Genomic DNA, 23,070 nt, shown 5'->3' with positions numbered 1-23,070 from the left:
TCAAAACGTTTTATAAGATACTTTGTTAAATGAATTTTTAAGAACTTAATTAAAGCTTTATATTATAAATTACAAATATATATATATATATATATATATATATATATATATATATATATATATATATATATATATATATATATATATATATATATATATATATATATATTTATATATATATATATATATATTTATATATATATATATATATATATATATATATATATATATATATATATATATATATATATATATATATATATATGTATATATATATATATATTTATATATATATATAGTGTTTCAAAAATGTAAACGTAATATGATATAATATTTTCTATCATTTAAATGATTATAAATGAACTTTGAAATATAATTACTTTTGAAAAACTAAAATATAATATTACTAAATAAATATTTCGATCCTATATAATATGTACAAATTATAATGAGAATATATATATATATATATATATATATATATATATATATATATATATATATATATATTACAAAGTGATTAAATATAATACAAAACATTTTGATTAATATTATCATATGTATTTATATAACGAAACATCGATTTATAGAAGCAAACGACCAAAACACTCGAGCGAACAAGTTATATTTCAGGTGATATAGTTTATTAATAATTTAAGTCTATATTTTGACAAGGGTACGAGTCACGAAACGTAAAGTACTATTTTTCTAAGCGTACAAAAATGCATTCGAGAAACCGGAATAGGGACGTAAGTCGAGCGTAAATGTATAAGTCATCGGAATTAAAATTACAATTCAACTCGGTACATGAATTTAATATAATATTTATATATATAATTATTTAGATTAAATATATATATAATTATAATTAAACTATCGGCAGAATGAAAACAAAATGTATTGGGTGCGTACCAGCTGGCCATGCGATCGCATGGCAAATGGGCATGGTACCCATGCGAACGCATGGGGATCACTCAGCAACCATCTATAAAATGCTCGACTTCTGGCTCGGATTACTTGCACTCTTAATCTCTATCTCTCTCACGATATATATATATATATATATATATATATATATATATATATATATATATATATATATATATATATATATATATATATATATATATATATATTATTAATATTATTATTATTACTTTTATTATAGTATTATTATTAACTAGTAGTATAGTATTATTATTATTAACTAGTAGTATACATAAAATACTACGACAAGGTCATGAGCGAGCTATTTCAATATGGTTTTTCGAGTGGAATAGAGCTAAGGAAATTATGGGTTATAGCTATGGAGGTTATGGGTATGGTTCGGGGGTATTGCTCGTGAGGTCAAACTAGTGTTTAGCATCTCCGATGCGTCTACGTACTTTCCTGCAATATTGAATCACAATATTGATACGTGAGCATTCATATCTTATCTTTTATATATTAATAGCGTATCCCTGACTAGTGCTCGAGTATATATGATTATGCATGCTTGAATGTTTATTTTCGTCGTTAAATAGTTTATGATAAATATCGAGTTCGATACATATGCAACTAATATAAGTATATGATATACATGTCGTTGAAAAGCTGACGAAAAATTAATAACTTTTCATTTAGAAAGCGTATGATTTCGATGAATGGCTTAAAAGATATAGTCAACTGAATTATCATTAATTTTGGTATTATTATTAAAAATGATTATTATTATTACGATCGTCGTTATCGTTATCGTTATCGTTATCGTCGTTATTATCGTCACTATTATTATTATCTAATAATTAATATTAATATTATTATCATTATCGTTATTAATATAAGTATTATCATTAAAAATTGTTATTGTTATTATTATTACTATCGTTATTATCATTAAGGTTATTATTATTATTATTATTATTATTATTATTATTATTATTATTATTATTAAAATTATTAATATTTATATCAAAACTATCATTTTATTATTTTTATTGTTATTATTATTAGTAAAAGTATCATTAATATTAAAACTATCATTTTTATTAAAATTATCATTTTAATAGAAATATCATTGCTATTATAAAATATCATTATTATTATCATTTTAGTATTATTATTATTAAAAATTATCATTTTGAATAGAATTATTATTTTTATAAAATATTATTGTTATTACAGTTAATAATAAAAAGTATCTTTATTATTAAAATTATCATGATTAGAATAATCATTTTATTATAATTAATATCATCATTAGTAAATAATATTGTTATTATTATTATTAGTAGAATAATAATAATAATTATTATTATTACAAAATAATACAACTTTTACTCAGTATTATTATTATCAATATTATTTTATCAAATAAATATGTGATACAAAGATATTTTTACCACACGTAATATAGTTACATTAATAATACATACCACTATATTTTTATGATATTGAGTGAACTTTAAAAATTTTATTACTTAAGATATATAAAAGTATATTTTTATCATATATATAATTTTTAAAAATTTTTATTTATTAATAAAGGACTTGTAGTATTTACTCTAATAAAATCTGATAAATATATTTAAATATATAAAACGACTATTTAAGTTATATAATAAACATGTATTGATTTTTAAAGTCATTTTGGTCAGATTGACTTTTGTTGACTTTTGCATGATAATCTCGAGCATTAGGATTGTGATACACTATGACTTGACCTAAATTATTAGACAGATATTGACCAACATATAAATATATATATATATATATATATATATATATATATATATATATATATATATATATATATATATATATATATATATATATATATATATATACTTAATATAAGTACGTGAATCCGAGGCTAACCCTGCACTTGTTCAGTGCCGTCATTTGCATAATTGCTACAAAATACAGTATTTTGTGAGTTTCATTTGCTCCCTCTTTAAATGCTTTTCCAATATATATTTTTGGGACTGAGAATACATGCGCTGCTTTTACAAATGTTTGACGAAATAGACACAAGTACTTAAAAACATTCTACGATTGAATTGGTGTTTATTATAATTGACACCAAGATATGAGTACACCGGATATCACCCCTTTTTGCTGGTAATCTAACAATTAGTGTTTACTATAATTGCCACTAATTGACGCGAATCCTAAAGATAGATCTATGGGCCTTGACAAGCCCCAGTCAGAGAATTTGAACTGCTTTAGTACTTCGATTTTAGTATACAACCACCAGCTTTAAAAGGAATGACCTGTTTGTGAGGTGTACACAACCGTCATTTTTAAAAGAGTGGCCTGTTTGTATGCTGTTTGCATGCAGTTTGCGAAATGCCTGTATGCGGGAGATATTCTAGATGCATTTTGTTAATGTCGATTACCAGGTGTCAATTTCGTATGAATGATTTTTACAGCAATGAGCAGACCTGCACAGATTGTTTCCGAAATATGAGTATCTTGTGGTCTATTATATTATTGAAAATGATTGTTATGATAAACTAATGAACTCACCAACCTTTTGGTTGACACTTGAAAGCATGTTTATTCTCAGGTATTAAAGAAATCTTCCGCTGTGCATTTGCTCATTTTAAAGATCTTACTTGGAGTCATTCATGGCATATTTCAAAAGACGTTGCATTTTGAGTCGTTGGGTTTAACAAAGATTATTATTAAGACATTTATAATTTGGATATATTATGAAATAGTATGCATTCCTGTCAACTTTCGATGAAATGAAAGTTTGTCTTTTAAAAACGAATGCAATGTTTGTAAAATGTATCATATAGAGGTCAGAACCTCGCAATATAATCAACTATTATGAATCGTTTATAATCGATATGAACGGGTCCTTTCACATATTATATTATATATAAAAAGAAATAGATCCGAAGATCTAGCAGTGTTACAATTGGTACAGAATTTCCAACGGAATCTACAAAATACATGGCGCGTTCATCAAGAACCGCAATTGAACGAAAGGCCACATAACAAAATGTGACCTATACAATTGAGAACATACACTACAAACATCAATCTAATACAACCAATAAAATTGAAACGTAACCAACTGCCAGAGAACCTAAATCCCACAAAGCTTCCAAAGCTTACAAAGTAATCTCTTATGTTGGTGACTGAGAACTCTAAACAATGAGACACAAACACACACACACACATATGTACATATATATATATATATATATATATATATATATATATATATATATATATATATATATATATATATATATATATATATATATATATATATATATATATATAGGGTGAGGATCCTTAGAGAACCAAAGGTAGTAGAGAACCAGCGGACTCATCTGGACTCACCTTCAGACTAACCTTCAATCTGTGTGCAAATTGAGTCAATCTGCGTGCAGATTGAGTCAATTTGCATGCAAATTGAGCTTCTTTTATGTGCAGATTGATCGAACGGATGGAATCAACATATGACATTTAATCTGTTGCAGGTTGATCTTCAATCTGAATGCAGAATGACCTTCAATCTGCAATAAATTGAAACTTTTTTTTAATTTAACTCTGCATCATCTTAAAAAATACACGAAATGATTAAAGAAAACATGTTATTATCGATTGAACTCAATATGTGTACAGATTGAACTCAAATCTGTGTACAACAGATTGAGTTCATCTACAAAATTCACCTACTTAATCGAATGTGCAAATTCTTAAATTAATCGAATTAATGTTTGAAATTGATGTTACCTTGTTCCATTAGCAGCAACTAGAAGATTTTGTGAAGGATTCAAGGTCTGAAAACATCTGAATCGTAAAAATCAAAGTTGCAGTTCATCTTCATCATTCGTCACTGTTCATCATGAAATTGAGGAATTCGGTGATGATTTGGAGTATAATCCTTTAAGGAAGTTGATAATCGCAGCTTAGGATATTATTTTAATCGATTTTAACTTTCAATTTTATTGAATTTGATGTTTGGTAAAATCAGATCGTGTTTCCTTGGGTTCTCTCCTATGGAGAGTTCTTCCAAGATCCTTTCACTATATATATATATATATATATATATATATATATATATATATATATATATATATATATATATATATATATATATATATATATGTGTGTGTGTGTGTGTGTGTGTGTGTTTGTGTGTGTATTATTTTTTGGTTTTATGGAAAACGAGAAAATATATTGCAGAAACTATATTAGACAATAAACGTCGATGTTTTGTGATGGATGTGATTTTTTGAGAGACTGATTGTGACTGTGAGTTGGCAAGTTGTGGGAAATAGACAATTATAGTGGAAAACTTGTGCGTGTGTGGGGGTGGGGGGAGGGTTTATAAAATGTTGTGTATGATGAAGTAAAAAAATATTGGAAATGGACTTAAAATTTAGTGAAAAGTGTTGGGAACAAAAAAACAAAATATCAATAACATTACACTAAAAAACAACATGAAATAATCTCATTTTTCATTCACCAACGCCCCCCAAAATTTCACCACAAACATGCCCAGCTACATGCATTTTAGATGTTTTGGAGTGGAACGTGAGAGTGGTAGTGGATAAAACGCCTCACTACCAATGATCTTAGTAAATGATTTTGAACTTTTTTATGGTGAAATTAAAAATCATAAAAAAATATAGTTATCATTTAATTTAGTCAAACTTTGTTCTGATTATTCACAACAACAGCAATACTCAATTTCAAGAATGTAAGATACGGGAGAGGTGAGAAGTAAATTAAAAAGGAAGTCATTTTTCCGTTAAATGACAAAGCCACAGTTTAGTTACCGGTGGCACACATGCCACTAGTGGATTTCTTCAAATTTTTAGGAATGTTAGATTCATTAAGTGTTGTGATCATATATAAATTACATGAAATCTGTATGTGATTCAAATGCTTAAATGATTCATTTAGTTATTAGACCCAACTATTAACTACTCTATAATGATTAATTCAGTCATTTTAAATTACATTTTATGTATTGTTCAAACGTAAAATATTCAAATGTATGACTTGCTTATTTGCAAATTTCAAATCTATATTGTATATAAATATTAATGGTGACTTGCTTATTTGCAAATTTCTTTTGTGTACATATTATGATTTTCTTCATTTTTGATGTATTAACGAAATTGCCAATCACGTGTGTAAATTAGGGAAATCGTAATACTGTAGTCTTTGAAAATTGTGTCAAAACCATGTATTGAAAGCCTAACCAAATTAGTCCCGAAAACAGCCCGAAAAGATTCTGAAAATAGCCTCGAAAATGTCCGGACACAACGCGTTTTTGGGCTACAAGCACAACAGATCCTGTCAGATCTCTATGCATGCTCGAGTGGTAATAATACTAGGATGGGTGACCTCCTAGGAAGTCCTCGTGTGGTCACCATGAAAAAGCTATGTGCCTGTGGGAAAAGCGAACAATGTTGTGGTCACGGTAAGGAGGGATGTTACAGATAATATTAGAGCATAGGTATTAGAGCATAGCCTCTCGCACTGTGACAGACACTCGGCTCGTGCATCTCCTGACGTATAGATCTTGGGTATCAATTTGTTTCGGCTTGACGAGGACGTCAGTATTCTAAGTGGGGGAGTTTATAATAACCCGTCCCACATTTGATAGAATTTGTAAGTTTGAGTCCCTTATAAGGTACCTCTCATCCTTACAAGACACAACGCGTTTTGGGGCTACAAGCACATCATATCCCGTCAGAACTCTTCAGTTAAGTGTGTGCTCGAGCGAAGTAGTACTAGGATGGGTGACCTCCTAGGAACACGTCGTGTGTTCACCAAGAACAATTCGTGCGTCTGTGGGCTAAGCGGACAATATTGTGGTTGTGGTGAGGCGGGATGTTACAGAATTAGACATTGGACTTTTGATTATGTATGCTGACATATTATTTAAATAATTATGCTCGTTACATGTATATAATATTAAATTGTTCATGAATAAAACGCAAATTTATTAATTACTATTCACACGAATGACAGACTCTTTCATACGATATAGTTAAGTTCGTCTAATTTTGTGTCAGACTTGACATTCGCACGAAAGTGTGAGACCTTTGTACGAACGTCTGACACTCGCACGAAGGACAATAGTTAACAGACTATAAATAAAGGTTACAAGTTTCATTCACATGTTAGCCATTTTACACAAACCCAAGTCATATTCACTTTATGTTTTTCGTCTTAAATCATTTCATTATGAATATTAACTCTAGAAATTGTTCTAATCCATTCATAGTTGAGTAGGTTTGATTATACGGTCTCGAAACGTAAAGTTTATTTGATTAATAGTTTGTTCTAGTGAATTTCGCGCATTAGATCATCTATAAGTGTGTTTCCATGATCATAGTTAAACAACAAATACAAACACAAAGGTTTTAAATTTTGTTAGATTTTCGGGTGTTGAAAACGCTGACAACATGGCGTATAATTTATCTTCAATCCAGTTTAATAATCAACGTTTGAATGTTTTTGTGGCTAAATATCAAAAGAAGGGTCAGAATTTGAAATCCAACAATTCCCCTCCTATATCTGTTAATGTTACAGATACTACTAAACTCAAAAAAACCCAGGATCCAATTCGTGAGTCTGTTTCTGGTTCTTATGCAAGTGTGTTGAAAGGTGATTCTGCTTCTTCTAAACCAGTTTATATGGATAACTGTAAAATCACTTTGGTCGATTCTGATTTGTCTCAAGTTCCTAACTCTCTCGAAATTGATTTGGTAAAGGTTAGGGATGTTGGTACTCTTAATTGCATTCATAGAATTTGTAAAGAAGAAGGTTATGATGTTTTTAAAGTGGATTATGTGGGAGGATTATGGGCTTCTATTCATTTTAAAAGTGTTGAAGTGTGTTCTGCCTTCAAGATTAATTCAAATCTTAAGGGGATATTTGCTTCTATCAACCCATATTCAATGAACTTTGTCACCGATGAACGCTTAATATGGATTGAAATTCACGGGTTACCTTCGGTTGCTTGGAATTCTGGGGCGTTTAAGAAATCTGCAAATGCGGTTGGTCGTTTTCTTTTCTTTGATCTTAGTAGTAAAGTGCCTAAATGTATTGGTCGATGTGACTACCCGGAAAATTTCGACTTATTTTAAGTCAAATCTTAACATGATTTAATACTTTCGATACGATAAGCAAAGACTGTTATCCTGAGTCTCAAAATTTTTGAACTGTTTTCATACATTCATTCAACTTCGACTATTTTCGACGATTCACGAACAATTATTTGTAAATAGATATGTATATATAAATAATTAAATATAAATAATTATATATACATTTAATCTGTTATATTATTATCAATATTACTAATATTATTGATATCATTATTAATATCATTATTATTATAATTAGTAGAAAAATTATGAATTTAGTTATTATTATGATTATTACTATTAATATTATTATTATTTTTATAATTATAATTACCATTATCATTAAAAATTAATATAGTTATTAATATTAATATAAAAATAATACAATTTATAATTATTATTATCATTAATAATATTATTATTATCATTATTATTACCTTTATTATTATTAACAATATTATCAAATTATTATTATTAATAATATATTTTGAATTAGTTATTAATATATTTATTAATATATTTAATAATAATATCAAATAAAAAAAGTCAAAAACAATGTACTGATTTTATAAATCTGCTTTTTATATTTTTATTATTATTTTTTTCCTTCTTCTGCGTGCTACTATGTCGACACAAATACATATTATAACAAACAAGCAGCTCATTGTTGTTGACAAAGTGAATCGAAGTTACATTAAGATTAACAGCTCCTATCTGATTGAAATAAAACAGAAATTCAAGAAATAAAAGTCGATACCTCTGTTCTTGGTCCATTATTACAAAAGCTAGTCTTCGATTTGTATTTCAAAATCTAATAATGCAGTGTTGTTAGGAATCCTCTAGTGAATCTTTCTGTAAAATTTCAGCTCCCAATTCCTAAAATCGAGTACGAATTTCTGAGTCAAAGTTTTTAAATTTAAAAGTCAAACAATTGTTCTTGAACAAATTCGAAGTTTCTGTAATGATTTAAGTTAAATTGAGGATTTAGGAAGTTTCTAGGAAGGATTTTAAACTTAATTCATGTAGAAATTTTCATCTAAAACGGTCTCAATGTCAAAATCAAATTCCATGTTCTTCATTTTTTTCGCGATACAGCATCCTTTTTTTTTTCTTTTCTCGTTTACTGATTAATCCCAATCACCACATATAATCATTTCTGCTTCGTTTGAATAAACCTAAAACCAAATCATAAACTCTTTATTAAAATGGTTTTTGATTCTGTCAATTGTGCTGTGAAGAAGATGAAACAGAAAGTCGAGTTAAATAGATTAATAGGAAAATAAAAACAAATAAATAGATTAGCTCAGCTGGTTTGGGCGAGTGTCGGGTTAACGAAAGGTCAGGGTTTCAAGCCCGGCTTGATGCATTTTTTTAAAGGCTTATTTGAGGTAGTTTTCTTTTTAAAACTATTATTATTATTATTATTATTATTATTATTATTATTATTATTATTATTATTATTATTATTATTATTATTATTATTATTATTATTATTATTATTATTATTATTATTATTATTATTATTATTATTAAACTAATACTAATATTGATATTATAATTATAATTATAATTATTATTATTAATATCATTGTTACTAATATGATTAAAATTATGAATGTTAAAATAAATAGGATTATGATTATGATCATGAATATAGTTAAAGTAATTACAACCGAGAAGTATAACTATAAGTACGTTTATGAGTAACAGGAATATAAATATAATTAAGTTATGATTAAATAAAATTGTCATCTTTATTAAAATTATCATTTTTATTAAAAATAACATTTTTATTAAAATTATCATTAATATTATTATCATTATTATTAATATTAGTATTATCATTATTATTAATTTTATCATTACTAATATTATTTTAGTATTATTATAATTACTATTTTAACAAACAAATGATATGTATATATAAAAATATATTTAATACATATAACATAACAAAATTGATATTTTTATCTATAAAATGAATATATGAAACATATATGTTATTAATATAAAAATGGCATAACTAATAAATTTATATAACTAATATATATATAAATTTGTTCGATTACAATTATATGTGTTAATATATATAATTGATATATGTTCGTCAATCCGAGGTCAACTCTGCACTTGTTCAGTGCCATCATACACATATTTACTACGAAATATCGTATTGTGAGTTTTCATAGCTCCCTTTTTATATATATTTTTGGGCTCAGAATACATGCGCAACTTTTATAACTGTCTTACGTTTATACACAAGTACTCAATTATTATTTATGTTGAATACGTGCTTTGTCATGCTAAATCCCTGCCGTAATATCGTTAATTGCTTTGTATACCGCAAACTTAATTATTGTGAATAACGCTATTGAGAGTAACGTATTTGTCCATTTGACCGTTGGTCATTGGATACATAATAATGATTCAACGACACTGACAGTACAAGGTGTCACGGGGTAACTTTTGTTTAGTCGCGATATTACAAACAACAGCAACACTTTTAGATTGATATTTCTATATCAATCAACTTTAAACTAAATCTTGTTGTCTAATACTAATACAGAAATCATGATTTATGATAAACCTATGAACTCATCAACCGTTTGGTTGACACTTTTTAGCATGTTTATTCTCAGGTATTACAAATTGCTTTCGCTGTGCATTTGCTAATTGAAAACAACATTACAACGAGTCATTTATGGATAAGTTGAAAGACTTTGTATTCAAAATCATCACTGTGCATCATCTAGATGTCAATACCTCGCAATGGGACCAGATGTTAACGTACCGCGTCAATGGCGATTTTGGCGGGGTTGTCACAGTCGAGCATGTATTGCTACCAAGTCCCGTAATTTCATTTCGAAAAGAATTACTGTTATTGTTCATGGAGTGGAATATGAAGTTGGTGTAAATGAAGTTGGTTCATGGTCTATCAACATAGATCCACTTTGTCCAGAAGATAAGGATTTTGTTGAATTTGATGATGATGAATTGCCTTCAGATGACGACTCTATTAATGATGATGATGACGAAACTATCGATGACACCATCAAATCTATTAATGATTTGGCAAAGGAAGATACGGAGGTTTGTGTTGATTTGTCCAAGGAGTATATTGATGACAAAATGGAATTTCAGTCTTCTGTTGGTCAAGATGATTTGGTAAGGCGAAAATCTATCGATAATTCTGACATCTTCAAAGGCGATAAGGTATCTACTTATCATTCCATTCAAGGTTTTATTTCCACTGGAAAAAAACTTGGATACGATGTTTCTGATTGTGAAAGGGCTTTCAATAACCTTTCACATACTCTTGGTGTTCTTAAAGTTGATCAATGAATTTACTTTCTATCGATATTCGGGGGTCGAAAAGGAGGAGAAAACTAGTCTGGTTAAAAGAGTTATGTTATTCTAATTGCATTCAATTTTGTGGTATTCAAGAAACAAAGATGCCTAAGCTTGAACTTCATCGTCTTAAGACTCTTTGGGGTAATTACTCTTTTGATTATGCTATATCTATTTCAAGAGGTTTTTCAGGTGGTTTGATTTCCATTTGGGATCCTAATAGTTTCGTTAAAAGTAGTTTATGGTGTCATGCTAACTACATTATTGAGAAGGGTAAGTGGATCATGTCAGGTTTGGAGTGTTATATGATTAATGTGTATGCACCTCAAAATTTCAATGACAAATCAATTCTATGGGGTAGATTACTTGATTTTATGAATTCCAACCCGGGTTGTTATATAGTGTTTGGTGATTTTAATTCAGTGAGACATGAAGATGAAAGATTTGGTTCAGAATATTTTCCACATGATGCATCTATTTTTAATAATTTCATTGAAGATGCAGGGCTAATTGATCTTCCATTATGTGGAAGGAATTTTACATGGATGAACAAGTTTGACACCAAGATGTCTCGTTTAGATCGGATCTTTATTACACAACATGTTGCTGATGTACATTCTGATCTTAAACTAAAACCATTATGTAGAAGATGGTCTGATCATTTACCTCTTCTTCTTGTTGAAGATCATGCTGATTATGGGCCAATACCTTTTAAATATTTTAACTCATGGACACATAGAGAAACGTTTACAGATTTCATTACATGCGAATGGAATCAGATGGAGGCTGTCTTACAATTTCATTCTAAACTCAAACTTTTGAAGTCCAAATTAAAGATTTGGATTATAGAAAAAAGGACTGTTGAATCTCATAGAAAGTATATTACTCAGCAAAAACTAGATGAGATTGAATTTAGAATGGATAATGGCACTGTTTCAGAAGATGATAGAAGTGAAAGAACTAATCTTTTTAAGGAGTTGGAATCGTTGCAAATTATTGAAGAATCGGATTTTTTTCAAAAGTCTCGAATAAAATGGGATATGGAAGGTGATAAAAACTCAAAATTCTTCCATCGAATCCTTAAGAAGAAAAGATTCAAACATGCCATTCAAGGAATTTTCATCGATGGTATTTGGGTTAGTAATCTCACCTTTGTAAAGAAAGCTTTTTTTGATTACTTTAAACTCAAGTTTGAGCATACTTCTGCCTTTCGATCTATTAGTTCACAATAACTTGATTATGAACACTAAACTCTCAATAAACAATAGATACAAATTATATGAACAAAATTGAGAGAACACGAATGATATATAATATGAAAGACAAAGTAATCGTGCTTGAGAGATACAAAATACAATGAACATCGTACCCCTATTTATACAAGGTTAAACCAAATCTCCAAGATTTGGTTTCCAAAACTACTTGACTAAAAGATAGGAAAAGATAAACTAAAACTTATTAATATTCTAAACAAATCAGTGTTTATCTTCTAGAGATAATATCAAATCAAAACGTGATCTTCTAAATATTTATCCAGATCTCCAGAATTCCCATAGCTTCTTTACCAAGTAATTAAACCGTTCACACAAACAGATTCTGCAACTTGCATCTCCAGACTCTAACTTCCAGACTCTAACTTCCTGTAAAACATTTTGACTCATCAGATCTTATTCCAACAATCTCCCCCTATCTGATGATGTCAAAAACTACCCTTTCTACTTCTTCAGTTTTGCAAGCTCTTTTTCGATCAACCTACATTTGCTCTTCATTGACTTAATGCTCTTCAACATAAACAACTTACCTTCCAAATGTTTCAACAATTTAACCCGAAAAGGATGATTCTGTTCATTCGTACACCTAGTCAACAGTCCAAGCAACAAGTTAATGTCAGCACCTTCAAACTGCTCTACTCTAATCAGCATCCTTTGGTTTCTAGTCGTTTTAATCATCAGAGCATCTAGATATTCAACATAACATTCATCAATGAACTGCAAATGTTCTGGAACAGAGTATCTACCAACATGTCCTCTAAATCTTCTCTCTTTCATCTCCAAATTGAACATACTACAGAAAACTTCATAGTCCTTCGAGCTAATAAAACCTTCTTCAAACACAAGATGAACTAAATTACAAACTTTCTTAAACACTTCATCAACAATTTCCTTATCTCCCTCACATCTTTGAATACAAACAGCCAACCCTCTCCATTCACAAAAACCAAGTCTCAAAATATGACTCACTTTCACCTTTATTCTTCTATCAGACAAATGGGTCATGGTTAATAACAAATTCACCTCAGTTTCAATCTTCACAATCTCAACACTGACAACATCTCCTTCATACCTTTTAAACCTAAACCTTTTATTCATCAAAGACCTCAGCCTCTCTTGAGCAGCAGCAATATCAAGAACACTTTCTTAACCACCAACTATGATTTGAGTACCACTTTCACCAACATCGGTTTGAACACCAGATTGATCAACACTAGCACCACACTCTTCAACATTCATTTGTACATCCTCACCTGTGTCAACACCATCACCTGTACCCATTTGACTTACATTTGCAACCACAACTTGAACATTTTCAACATTTTCTTGAGAAACTGCGTGATCACCATCATCTCTAACTTGATCACCATCATCTCTAACAACAATCTCATCTTCAACCATTGGAACAACTTCAGCATCAACAACTTCAGTTTCGATAACCTCAGCTTCAGTTTCAGTTCTTTCATTATCATTATTCTCCCCCTCAACCTGTAACTCCCCCTCAATATGAGCCCTTTTGGAAGACTCACCATCACCACCTGCAGCTAGCCTCTTTCGTTTCTCCCCCTTTTTGACATCATCTTGAGAGAGAGCAGATAAGAATCTCCAAATTTCAGCTTGATCATCCTTAATAGACTTGATATCTGAGGCAAAACCAGCAAAACACTCTTTAATTTCTTCAACACCCTGCATCTTAGCCTCCAAACTGCTCAATCGATCACCAAAACCTGCAATATCACCAGAACCCTGTACAATCCCAACCAACCTCCTAACCTCCAACACCTCATTACTTGAAACCAAATTATTATTAAAGTTAGAATGAAGTTTATTAATTTGTGACTGCACACCCTGAAGCTTGTCATCAAACTCCTGAGCCATAGAAGTCAAAGCTTGAGAAAAGCCAACCTCTGTGACTGGTGCCTCAGTCTGCAATGTAGAACCAGTTGGGATTAATAAAGGTTGTATGTCCTCAACACTTACCTGTTGTGAAGTAGAGTGATCCTTGGACAAAGAAGTTATTGAGACTTGTACTTCATCCTGTGATCTGAATGAAGCATTGGCAGCCTGTGCAAGAATGTGTAAGGATTGGACATTTGGAGAGTGGAGTGGCAGACTGATGTCTGAGGTAAGTTTAGCCATAGATTGGTCTTGAGTTTGGTTTGATAAGTCCAGGATTGGGACTTGATTTAAGTTATCTGAGGGGGTTAATTCAGTAACTGTAATGAGGTTATCCAAGCTCACTATCCTAGATGGTTTAGGCTGGGTTAAAGTACTCCCCTCACCAACCTCTAGCAGAGGTGATGGAGTTGCACTTGCAGCACCTTGCCTAATAGATGTTTGATGTGCATCTATGGGTGCTGGAACAACTAGGTTTGCAGACATGTGAATATTCTCAGTATGAGCTGGTGAGCTCACAAGGTTGTTTAATGAAGAATTTTGTTCTTGAGCAGTGGGAGAAGGTGGGTTTGAATTGAGTGGGATTTCCTCATCCATCCCTTCTGCCTGCTCTGTTTGTGTAACATCATGGGGTGGAGTATACCGTTAATTCCAATGATACCAAAAAGGCTCTCGTTATTGGTTTTAGCCCCAATAAGGCTCTAGTGTGCGGTTCATCCGCGGGTTACAAGCTTGTGTATTCAAAGTTGTTCCCTGTTTCGAAACAACCACACGTCGAGTAAAATTACCGAGCCAACTAAACCCGGTGTCGGTGTAGGGCGGAAAAGATACTCGAGAATGGCAATTTGTACAATTCAATTCAATTCAATTCTTGGGTAACAACTTTGACTCTGATTGCTCAGAATCTGCAGGTTGGTCTGCACAGCCAAGATTGACCCAATGCATCATAACAGAAAGTTATCAAAAAGATTGACACAATCATTATCAAATTAATACTCCTGACAAAAAATTTTAAAAAGTTACCATTAACTCCCTTTATTAATACCAAATTTGACCCTTTTATTTTAGGAAATAGAATAAAAAAAAATTAGCCTAAAAACGAAATTTAAAAAAAAACTTTATTTGACGAAAGAAGGAAACAAATTTATACACAAAAATACACTTGAGTAAACTTTCCCAGACTCTGAACAATATTACGTCACCCAGACTCTAAGAAAATAATTCAGACTCAAGAAATTTCATTACTGGACAACATTTCAGCTGATGGATTTAACATTCCAAGTTGTCCAAGAAGATAAAAATGCCTTTCTTCAGGAAGTGCTTTAGTGAAAATATCTGCCAATTGATCTTTTGTGCCAATATGTTTTAACACCACTTTGCCTTTCTCAACACAATCTCTTATAAAATGATGCCTGATCTCTATATGCTTAGTCCTGGAATGAAACACTGGATTTTCAGTAATCGCAATAGCACTTTCATTATCACACATGATTGGAGTTTTGGTTAATGATAATCCAAAATCCAATAACTGATGTTGCATCCAAAGCAATTGAGCACAACAACTCCCTGCAGCTACATATTCAGCTTCTGCTGTTGAAGTAGCAACTGAATTCTGCTTTTTACTTGACCAGCTCACCAATTTGCCACCTAACAATTGACAACCACCAGATGTGCTTTTTCTGTCTAACTTACAACCTGCATAGTCTGCATCTGTATAACCAATTAGATCAAACCCTGAGTCTTTAGCATACCAAAGACCCAGGTTAGGAGTACCTTTCAGGTATCTAAAAATTCTTTTCACAGCCTTATAATGAGACTCTTTAGGATCTGACTGATAACGTGCACACATACACGTAGCAAACATTATATCAGGTCTACTAGCAGTTAAGTATAACAAAGATCCAATCATACCTCTATAGGTTGATTGACAAGTTGGTTTTCCAGATTCATCTTTATCAAGCTTTTCAGAAATACTCATTGGGGTTCTTAAAGTGGAACAATTTTTAAAACCAAACTTAGTAAGCATATCAGAAACATAATTACTTTGGTTAATAAAAATACCCTCTTGACTTTGCTTAATTTGAAGCCCAAGAAAATAGTTTAGAGTACACAAATTACTCATCCTATATTCTTTTGACATTATATCTGAAAACCATTTTCTCAAAGTTGGATTAGTAGACCCAAAAATAATGTCATCAACATAAATTTGAACCAGTAACACATCACCTTTCTCCTTTTTGATGAATAGAGTCTTGTCAATAGCTCCTCTAGAAAATTTCTTTTCTAAAAGAAATGTTGACAGAGTATCATACCAGGCTCTGGGAGCTTGTTTCAGACCATACAAAGCTTTCTTCAACCTGTAAACATGCTTTGGAAACTTCTTATTTTTGAAACCAGGAGGTTGTTTCACATACACCTCTTCTTGCAAAATACCATTCAGAAAAGCACTCTTCACATCCATTTGAAACACCACAAAGTCTTTATCTGAGGCATAAGCTAGAAACAATCTGATTGCTTCAATTCTAGCAACAGGAGCAAATGTCTCATCATAATCTATACCTTCTTCTTGTCTATACCCTTGAGCCACCAACCTTGCTTTGTTTCTAACCACAATACCATCTTTATCAACCTTGTTTCTATAAACCCACTTAGTGCCAATTGCAGTTTTACCTTCAGGTTTTGGAACCAATTCCCACACATCATTTCTTTCAAACTCTGTCAATTCTTCAGTCATAGCTTCAACCCAATCATTATCTGACAATGCTTCATCTACTTCTTTGGGTTCAATGAGTGAAAGAAAATTTGAGAAGAAACAATAATTAGCAATTGCAAAATCAGACACAGGTGTCTGAGATGAAGAACCAGTTTTAGGTAAACCAGTAGGATCTATAACATAATCTTCAAGATGCTTTGGAATAACAATATTTCTAGAAGATTTTCTAATAGGAACAACAGGATTCACAGTAGTATTGGAGGGTTGATCATCTTCATGAATAACAATTGGCTCATCTTCTTGTTGAACTTCTTCAGTGAGAGCATTATCTGCAGAATGTTTCAGTCCAGACAAATTAAATTCATCTGTCTCAGACTCTGAATCTAGAGTCTGAGTACTGTTACCAGAAATTAAATTTGACAATTCACCAAGTGCAGAATGCTCAGAACTAGAGGATTGATCCATTTCAATGGGACTTTCATCAAAGGAAACATTAATGGATTCTTCAATCTTCATCCTCCTCTTATTATACACTCTATATGCTTTAGACACAGAAGAATAACCAATAAACACACCTTCATCAGATTTTGGCCTCATCTTTTCAAGCTGATCCCTTTGATTCAAAATATAGCACTTACATCCAAATACATGAAAGTAATGAATAGTAGGCACCTTTTTATGATACAATTCATAGGGAGTTTTGCCATGTCTCTTCACAATTAATGACCTGTTTTGAGTATAACAAGCTGTATTGACAGCTTCTGCCCAGAATCTGAGTGCAACATTTGATTGACATAACATGGTTCTGGCTGCCTCAATAAGTGTTCTATTTCTTCTCTCAGCAACTCCATTCTGTTGTGGAGTTCTAACAGCTGAGAAATTTTGACCAATTCCAGATTCTTCACAAAATTCAATTAAAGTAACATTCTTGAACTCAGTGCCATGGTCACTTCTCAATTGTTTAACATGAACACCTTTTTGAACCTGCTCTTTCTTGATTAAATTAATGATTTCTTCAGGAGCATCACTCTTTGCAGCTAAAAAGATAACCCAGGTAAACCTTGAATACTCATCAACAACAACCAAAGTGTATCTTTTCCCACCTAGACTACTAGTGTTCATTGGACCAAAAAGATCCATATGAAGCATATGAAGTGGATCACTAATAGTAGCTAGGGATTTTGAGGGAAACTTTGTTTTGGTTTGTTTACCCATAATGCAAGCAGAACAAGGTTTATCTTTCTTGAAAGGTTGCTGAGGCAAACCTCTAACAAGCTTCTTTTTGGAAAGCTCATTAATATTTTTAAAATTCAGATGAGATAGCCTTTTATGCCAAAGCCAATTAAGTTCTGGAACAGACTGAGAATACAAGCATGTTTCAATTTCAGAATCAACAGAATCCAAATCCAGCATATACACATTTTGAAATCTCCAGGCAACAAGAGTTGGTCTTCCTTTAGGATCATAAATAATTCCAGCTTTCTTTCTTATTCTGATCTCACAATCTTCATCAGCAATTTGACTCACACTTAGCAGATTATGCTTTAACCCTTCAACTAAAGCAACTTTCTTGAATGACACACTTCCAGCAATAACAGTACCATAACCAATAGTTTTTGCAACAGAATTATCACCATATCTCACAGAAGGACCCTTTTCTTCTACAAACCCTACAAGATGCTCTTTGCATCCAGTCATGTGTCTTGAGCAACCACTGTCTAAATACCACTTATTACCCTGCTACACAAGACACAAGCAAAAGAAAAATGATTAAATCTTAGGGGGAACCCACTTTGCAGTGGGTTCAGATGGAGTGTATTTAACTCTCCATACAAAAGCTTTGTTACCAATCCAGATCAACTTATCCATCACTGTTTTCAAAACACCTTTATTTTCACAAACTTTAGGTTTCCATACCTTTTTGAAATTTTCAGGAAAACAAGATGATTTTGAGAATTTTTCTTGACCCTTTAATCTTTCACTAAGCTTTGAAATTCTCCTTTTCAGTTTTTTAATAGTCTTAGCCTGTTTTGACTTTGACTTTCTTTTAGTTGACCATTTAGGATCTGGACAAGTGACACTATCAGAAGATGATTCAGTATCACTTATGCTACTTGATTCTTGGGTGTCAGATTCTAGGTCAGAACATACACTTTCACTTTTAGAGACTAAACTGTTAGAGTCTGAAGGTTTCAATAGTTCAGACTCTGATGGATTTCTACAGTCTAAAATTATAGTCTCTGAAGGTTTAACAGGTTCTAATGATTTTACAAACTCAGTTGATCTTACAAAAGCATTAGTTAAAATTTTTCTCTCACCATCAAATTTTATAAAAGTATTTGGTAAAATGTCAGGCTTAAATATAATAGGATCAACTTCCACATTATTATCTAATGTGTAGTTTTCACCAAGTATAGCTTTGACATCATTTGGTACTTGCTTAGCAATAGCATCAGAATTCTTTTTGGAAGAAACACACCAAGATTTGCAAATATTTTCATAATGGTTTGCCTTTTTAATTGATCTTCCTAATTCAGTATTTAACCGTTTAGTTTCTTCTGAATATGCCATTTTGTATGTGTCAAGTTCTACCTCACATTCTTTTAATACTTTAATTTCAGCATCTTTATCTTTGATGGTGTTCTTAAGCTCAATGATCTGTGTTCTTAACCTGTCACTATCTTCTAAGCACCAATTGAAATCAAGCAACAAATACTGAAACATTCTCACTTTTTCATTATTAAGATAGTTTACAAAGTTTTGTACCTTATAGGCAGAACCTTTGTTACAAGTAGAGTCTTTATCCATCTTCTCAATAGCTTTCAAATCTTCCTCAAACTTGCTAGACTCACTATCCTTTTCAATTATAGCCATCAGACACTTATCCTCTTCATCATCAGATGATGAATCTTCATCTTCCCATGCTTCTGTGTACAATGCTTTCTCCTGTTCTTTATTCTTCAACTTTTCTGCTTCACCTTTCATCTTCTTGTACTTGAGTTTATACTTTCTTGCTTTGTCAACAGGTTTGTTGAAACTTGAACCTCCTTCACTCTTGGACCAGCAATCAGCAGCTATATGACCTACCTTGCCACACTTGAAACATTTAGCTTTCTTTGGATCAAAAGAACTCTTGCCTTTACCCTTCTTAAAACCAAACTTCTTCTGCTCAATCCTTTGAGTCAAAAGAGCCACTTGACTTTCCAGATCCTGAATCTCCTCATTTACATCAGAATCACTATCATCAGAGGTCTCATCACATTCAGAATCAACCCTACTAGAGTAACTAGAGAACAATTGCTTGTTCTTCTTAGTAGTAGCTATCAATGCAGCTTCTGGATCTTTAACAACTCTCTTAGCATTGATCTTGTTCTTCAACTGTGATTCTTCAAAGTTTGACAATATGCCAAACAACTCACTTAGTTCATAAGTGTCTATCTTTTCACTGATTACCATTGATGTAATCACAGATTCAAAGTTTGAAGGTAACAGTTCAATGAACTTTTGACACAACACTTGTTGTGTTTTCTCTACACCAACACTTTCAAGATCATTAATCAGAACCTGGAATCTTGAATGAAGATCACTCAATGATTCTTTAGGCTGAGCAGCAAAATTTTCATAACACCTTATCAGATTCTTTTTCTTCTGAGTCTTAACAACTGTGACACCTTCATAGTCATTAAGCAAGAGATCCCACATAGCTTTTGCAGTTTTAGCATGACTGATCTTCCTGAGAATTGGAACAGTAACACCATTACCTATAATACTTCTTATCTTGCTATCAAGCTTGAACTTTATGGCTTCTGCTTCTGTCCACTTATCTCTTGGTTTTTCACGAAGATAAGCAGGTTGAGCAGAAGCAGTACTTGTAGCAGGAACAGCTTCAACCATTGTACCAGGTATAATAGGTCCTACTGTAAGGACTTGTTCAGCATCTTCATGAATCGAACCAAGAAACCATAGAACTTTTAGTTTCCAGGTTGCAAAGTCTGTGCCATCGAAAATTGGCACTCCTTTACCAGCCATAACTGGAGTTGGGATGGTACTGGAGGACATCTTTGAACAATATATGGATCGTTTTAAGATTACCGAATTGGATTTACACCAAACCTGCTCTGATACCAGTTATTAGTTCACAATAACTTGATTATGAACACTAAACTCTCAATAAACAATAGATACAAATTATATGAACAAAATTGAGAGAACACGAATGATATATAATATGAAAGACAAAGTAATCGTGCTTGAGAGATACAAAATACAATGAACATCGTACCCCTATTTATACAAGGTTAAACCAAATCTCCAAGATTTGGTTTCCAAAACTACTTGACTAAAAGATAGGAAAAGATAAACTAAAACTTATTAATATTCTAAACAAATCAGTGTTTATCTTCTAGAGATAATATCAAATCAAAACGTGATCTTCTAAATATTTATCCAGATCTCCAGAATTCCCATAGCTTCTTTACCAAGTAATTAAACCGTTCACACAAACAGATTCTGCAACTTGCATCTCCAGACTCTAACTTCCAGACTCTAACTTCCTGTAAAACATTTTGACTCATCAGATCTTATTCCAACACGATCCTTTACTCCCCTTGTTCCTGATTATAAGTTATCTGTGGAGGAATCATCCTCTATTGAACGAGAGGTTAATGAGGAGGAAATTAGGAGAGCAATATGTGATTGTGGTAACGACAAATCTCCAGGTCCCGATGGATTAAGTTTTGGTTTTATTAAACAATATTGGGAGCTTCTTAAATCGGATATTTGTACAGAAGTTAAAGCTATATTCATGAATGCTGAATTTCCTAGAGGAGCAAATAGTTCTTTTATGACACTTATTCCCAAAATCAAAAATCCAAAACACGTTTGTGATTTTCGTCCGATTTCTCTCATTGGTATTCTTTACAAAATTATCTCAAAAATTCTCGCTATTCGGTTAATTTTGGTCATTGATAAGGTGGTGGGTAAAGAACAATCCGCATTCATTGCCGGGAGACAGATTCTTGATGGTCCATTGATCTTGAGTGAAGTTATCTCTTGGTATAATTGAACTCATAGTCAACTTATGATTTTCAAGGTAGATTTTGATAAGGCTTATGACACGGTGCGTTAGGATTATTTAGACCATCTTCTTGATCTATTTGGATTTGGATCTAAATGGAGAGACTGGATTCGGATGTGTTTGATTTCCTCTAGATCTTCCATTTTGGTGAATGGGAGTCCAACTAATGAGTTTTCCTTTAAACAAGGTCTTCGACAGGGTGATCCAGTGAGTCCTTTTTTATTCATTTTAATCATGGAAGGGCTGAATTTAATGTTGAAGAAAGAGATAGACAATGGGAGAATTAAAGGAGTTGAAGTTGGTGACTTACGTATCAAATTATCACATCTCTTTTTTGCTGACGATGTAATCGTTATTGCGGATTGGAGTGAAGCAAATTTGACTCAGTTAATGTGCATTTTCCATGAATTCTACAATATGTCTGGACTGAAGATCAATTGTAATAAATCTAACATCTATGGCATTGGTGTTGATTCAAGTGAGGTTACTCGTATTGCAAATGAAAATGGATGTGTTGCGGCTTCTCTTCCATTTAAATATTTGGGTATACCTATTGGTTTGAATATGTCTCCTATCACTAACTGGAATAGTTGGATCGATCGATTTAAAAAGAGATTAGCAATGTGGAAAGTGAAACTTATTTCAAGTGGTGGGAGACTC

At 31.6% G+C, this 23,070-nt stretch overlaps 1 protein-coding gene across 1 annotated transcript; it reads left to right on the top strand.

The window, feature by feature from the left end:
• Positions 1-11,557: 11,557 nt before the first annotated feature.
• Positions 11,558-12,685, top strand: LOC139875667 (uncharacterized). The gene has a single exon (XM_071862983.1). The coding sequence runs from the start codon at positions 11,558-11,560 to the stop codon at positions 12,683-12,685; it is 1,128 nt and encodes a 375-aa protein (XP_071719084.1).
• Positions 12,686-23,070: the final 10,385 nt, after the last annotated feature.

This window comes from Rutidosis leptorrhynchoides, chromosome 11 (genome assembly GCF_046630445.1).
Source record: "Rutidosis leptorrhynchoides isolate AG116_Rl617_1_P2 chromosome 11, CSIRO_AGI_Rlap_v1, whole genome shotgun sequence".
NCBI lineage: Eukaryota > Viridiplantae > Streptophyta > Magnoliopsida > Asterales > Asteraceae > Rutidosis > Rutidosis leptorrhynchoides.
This window is presented reverse-complemented; position numbering and strand designations above follow the sequence as displayed.

What these genes read in the sequence shown, in the direction of transcription:
- LOC139875667 (XM_071862983.1), top strand. Translation starts at nt 11,558, where the DNA reads ATGCCTAAGCTTGAACTTCATCGTCTTAAGACTCTTTGGGGTAATTAC.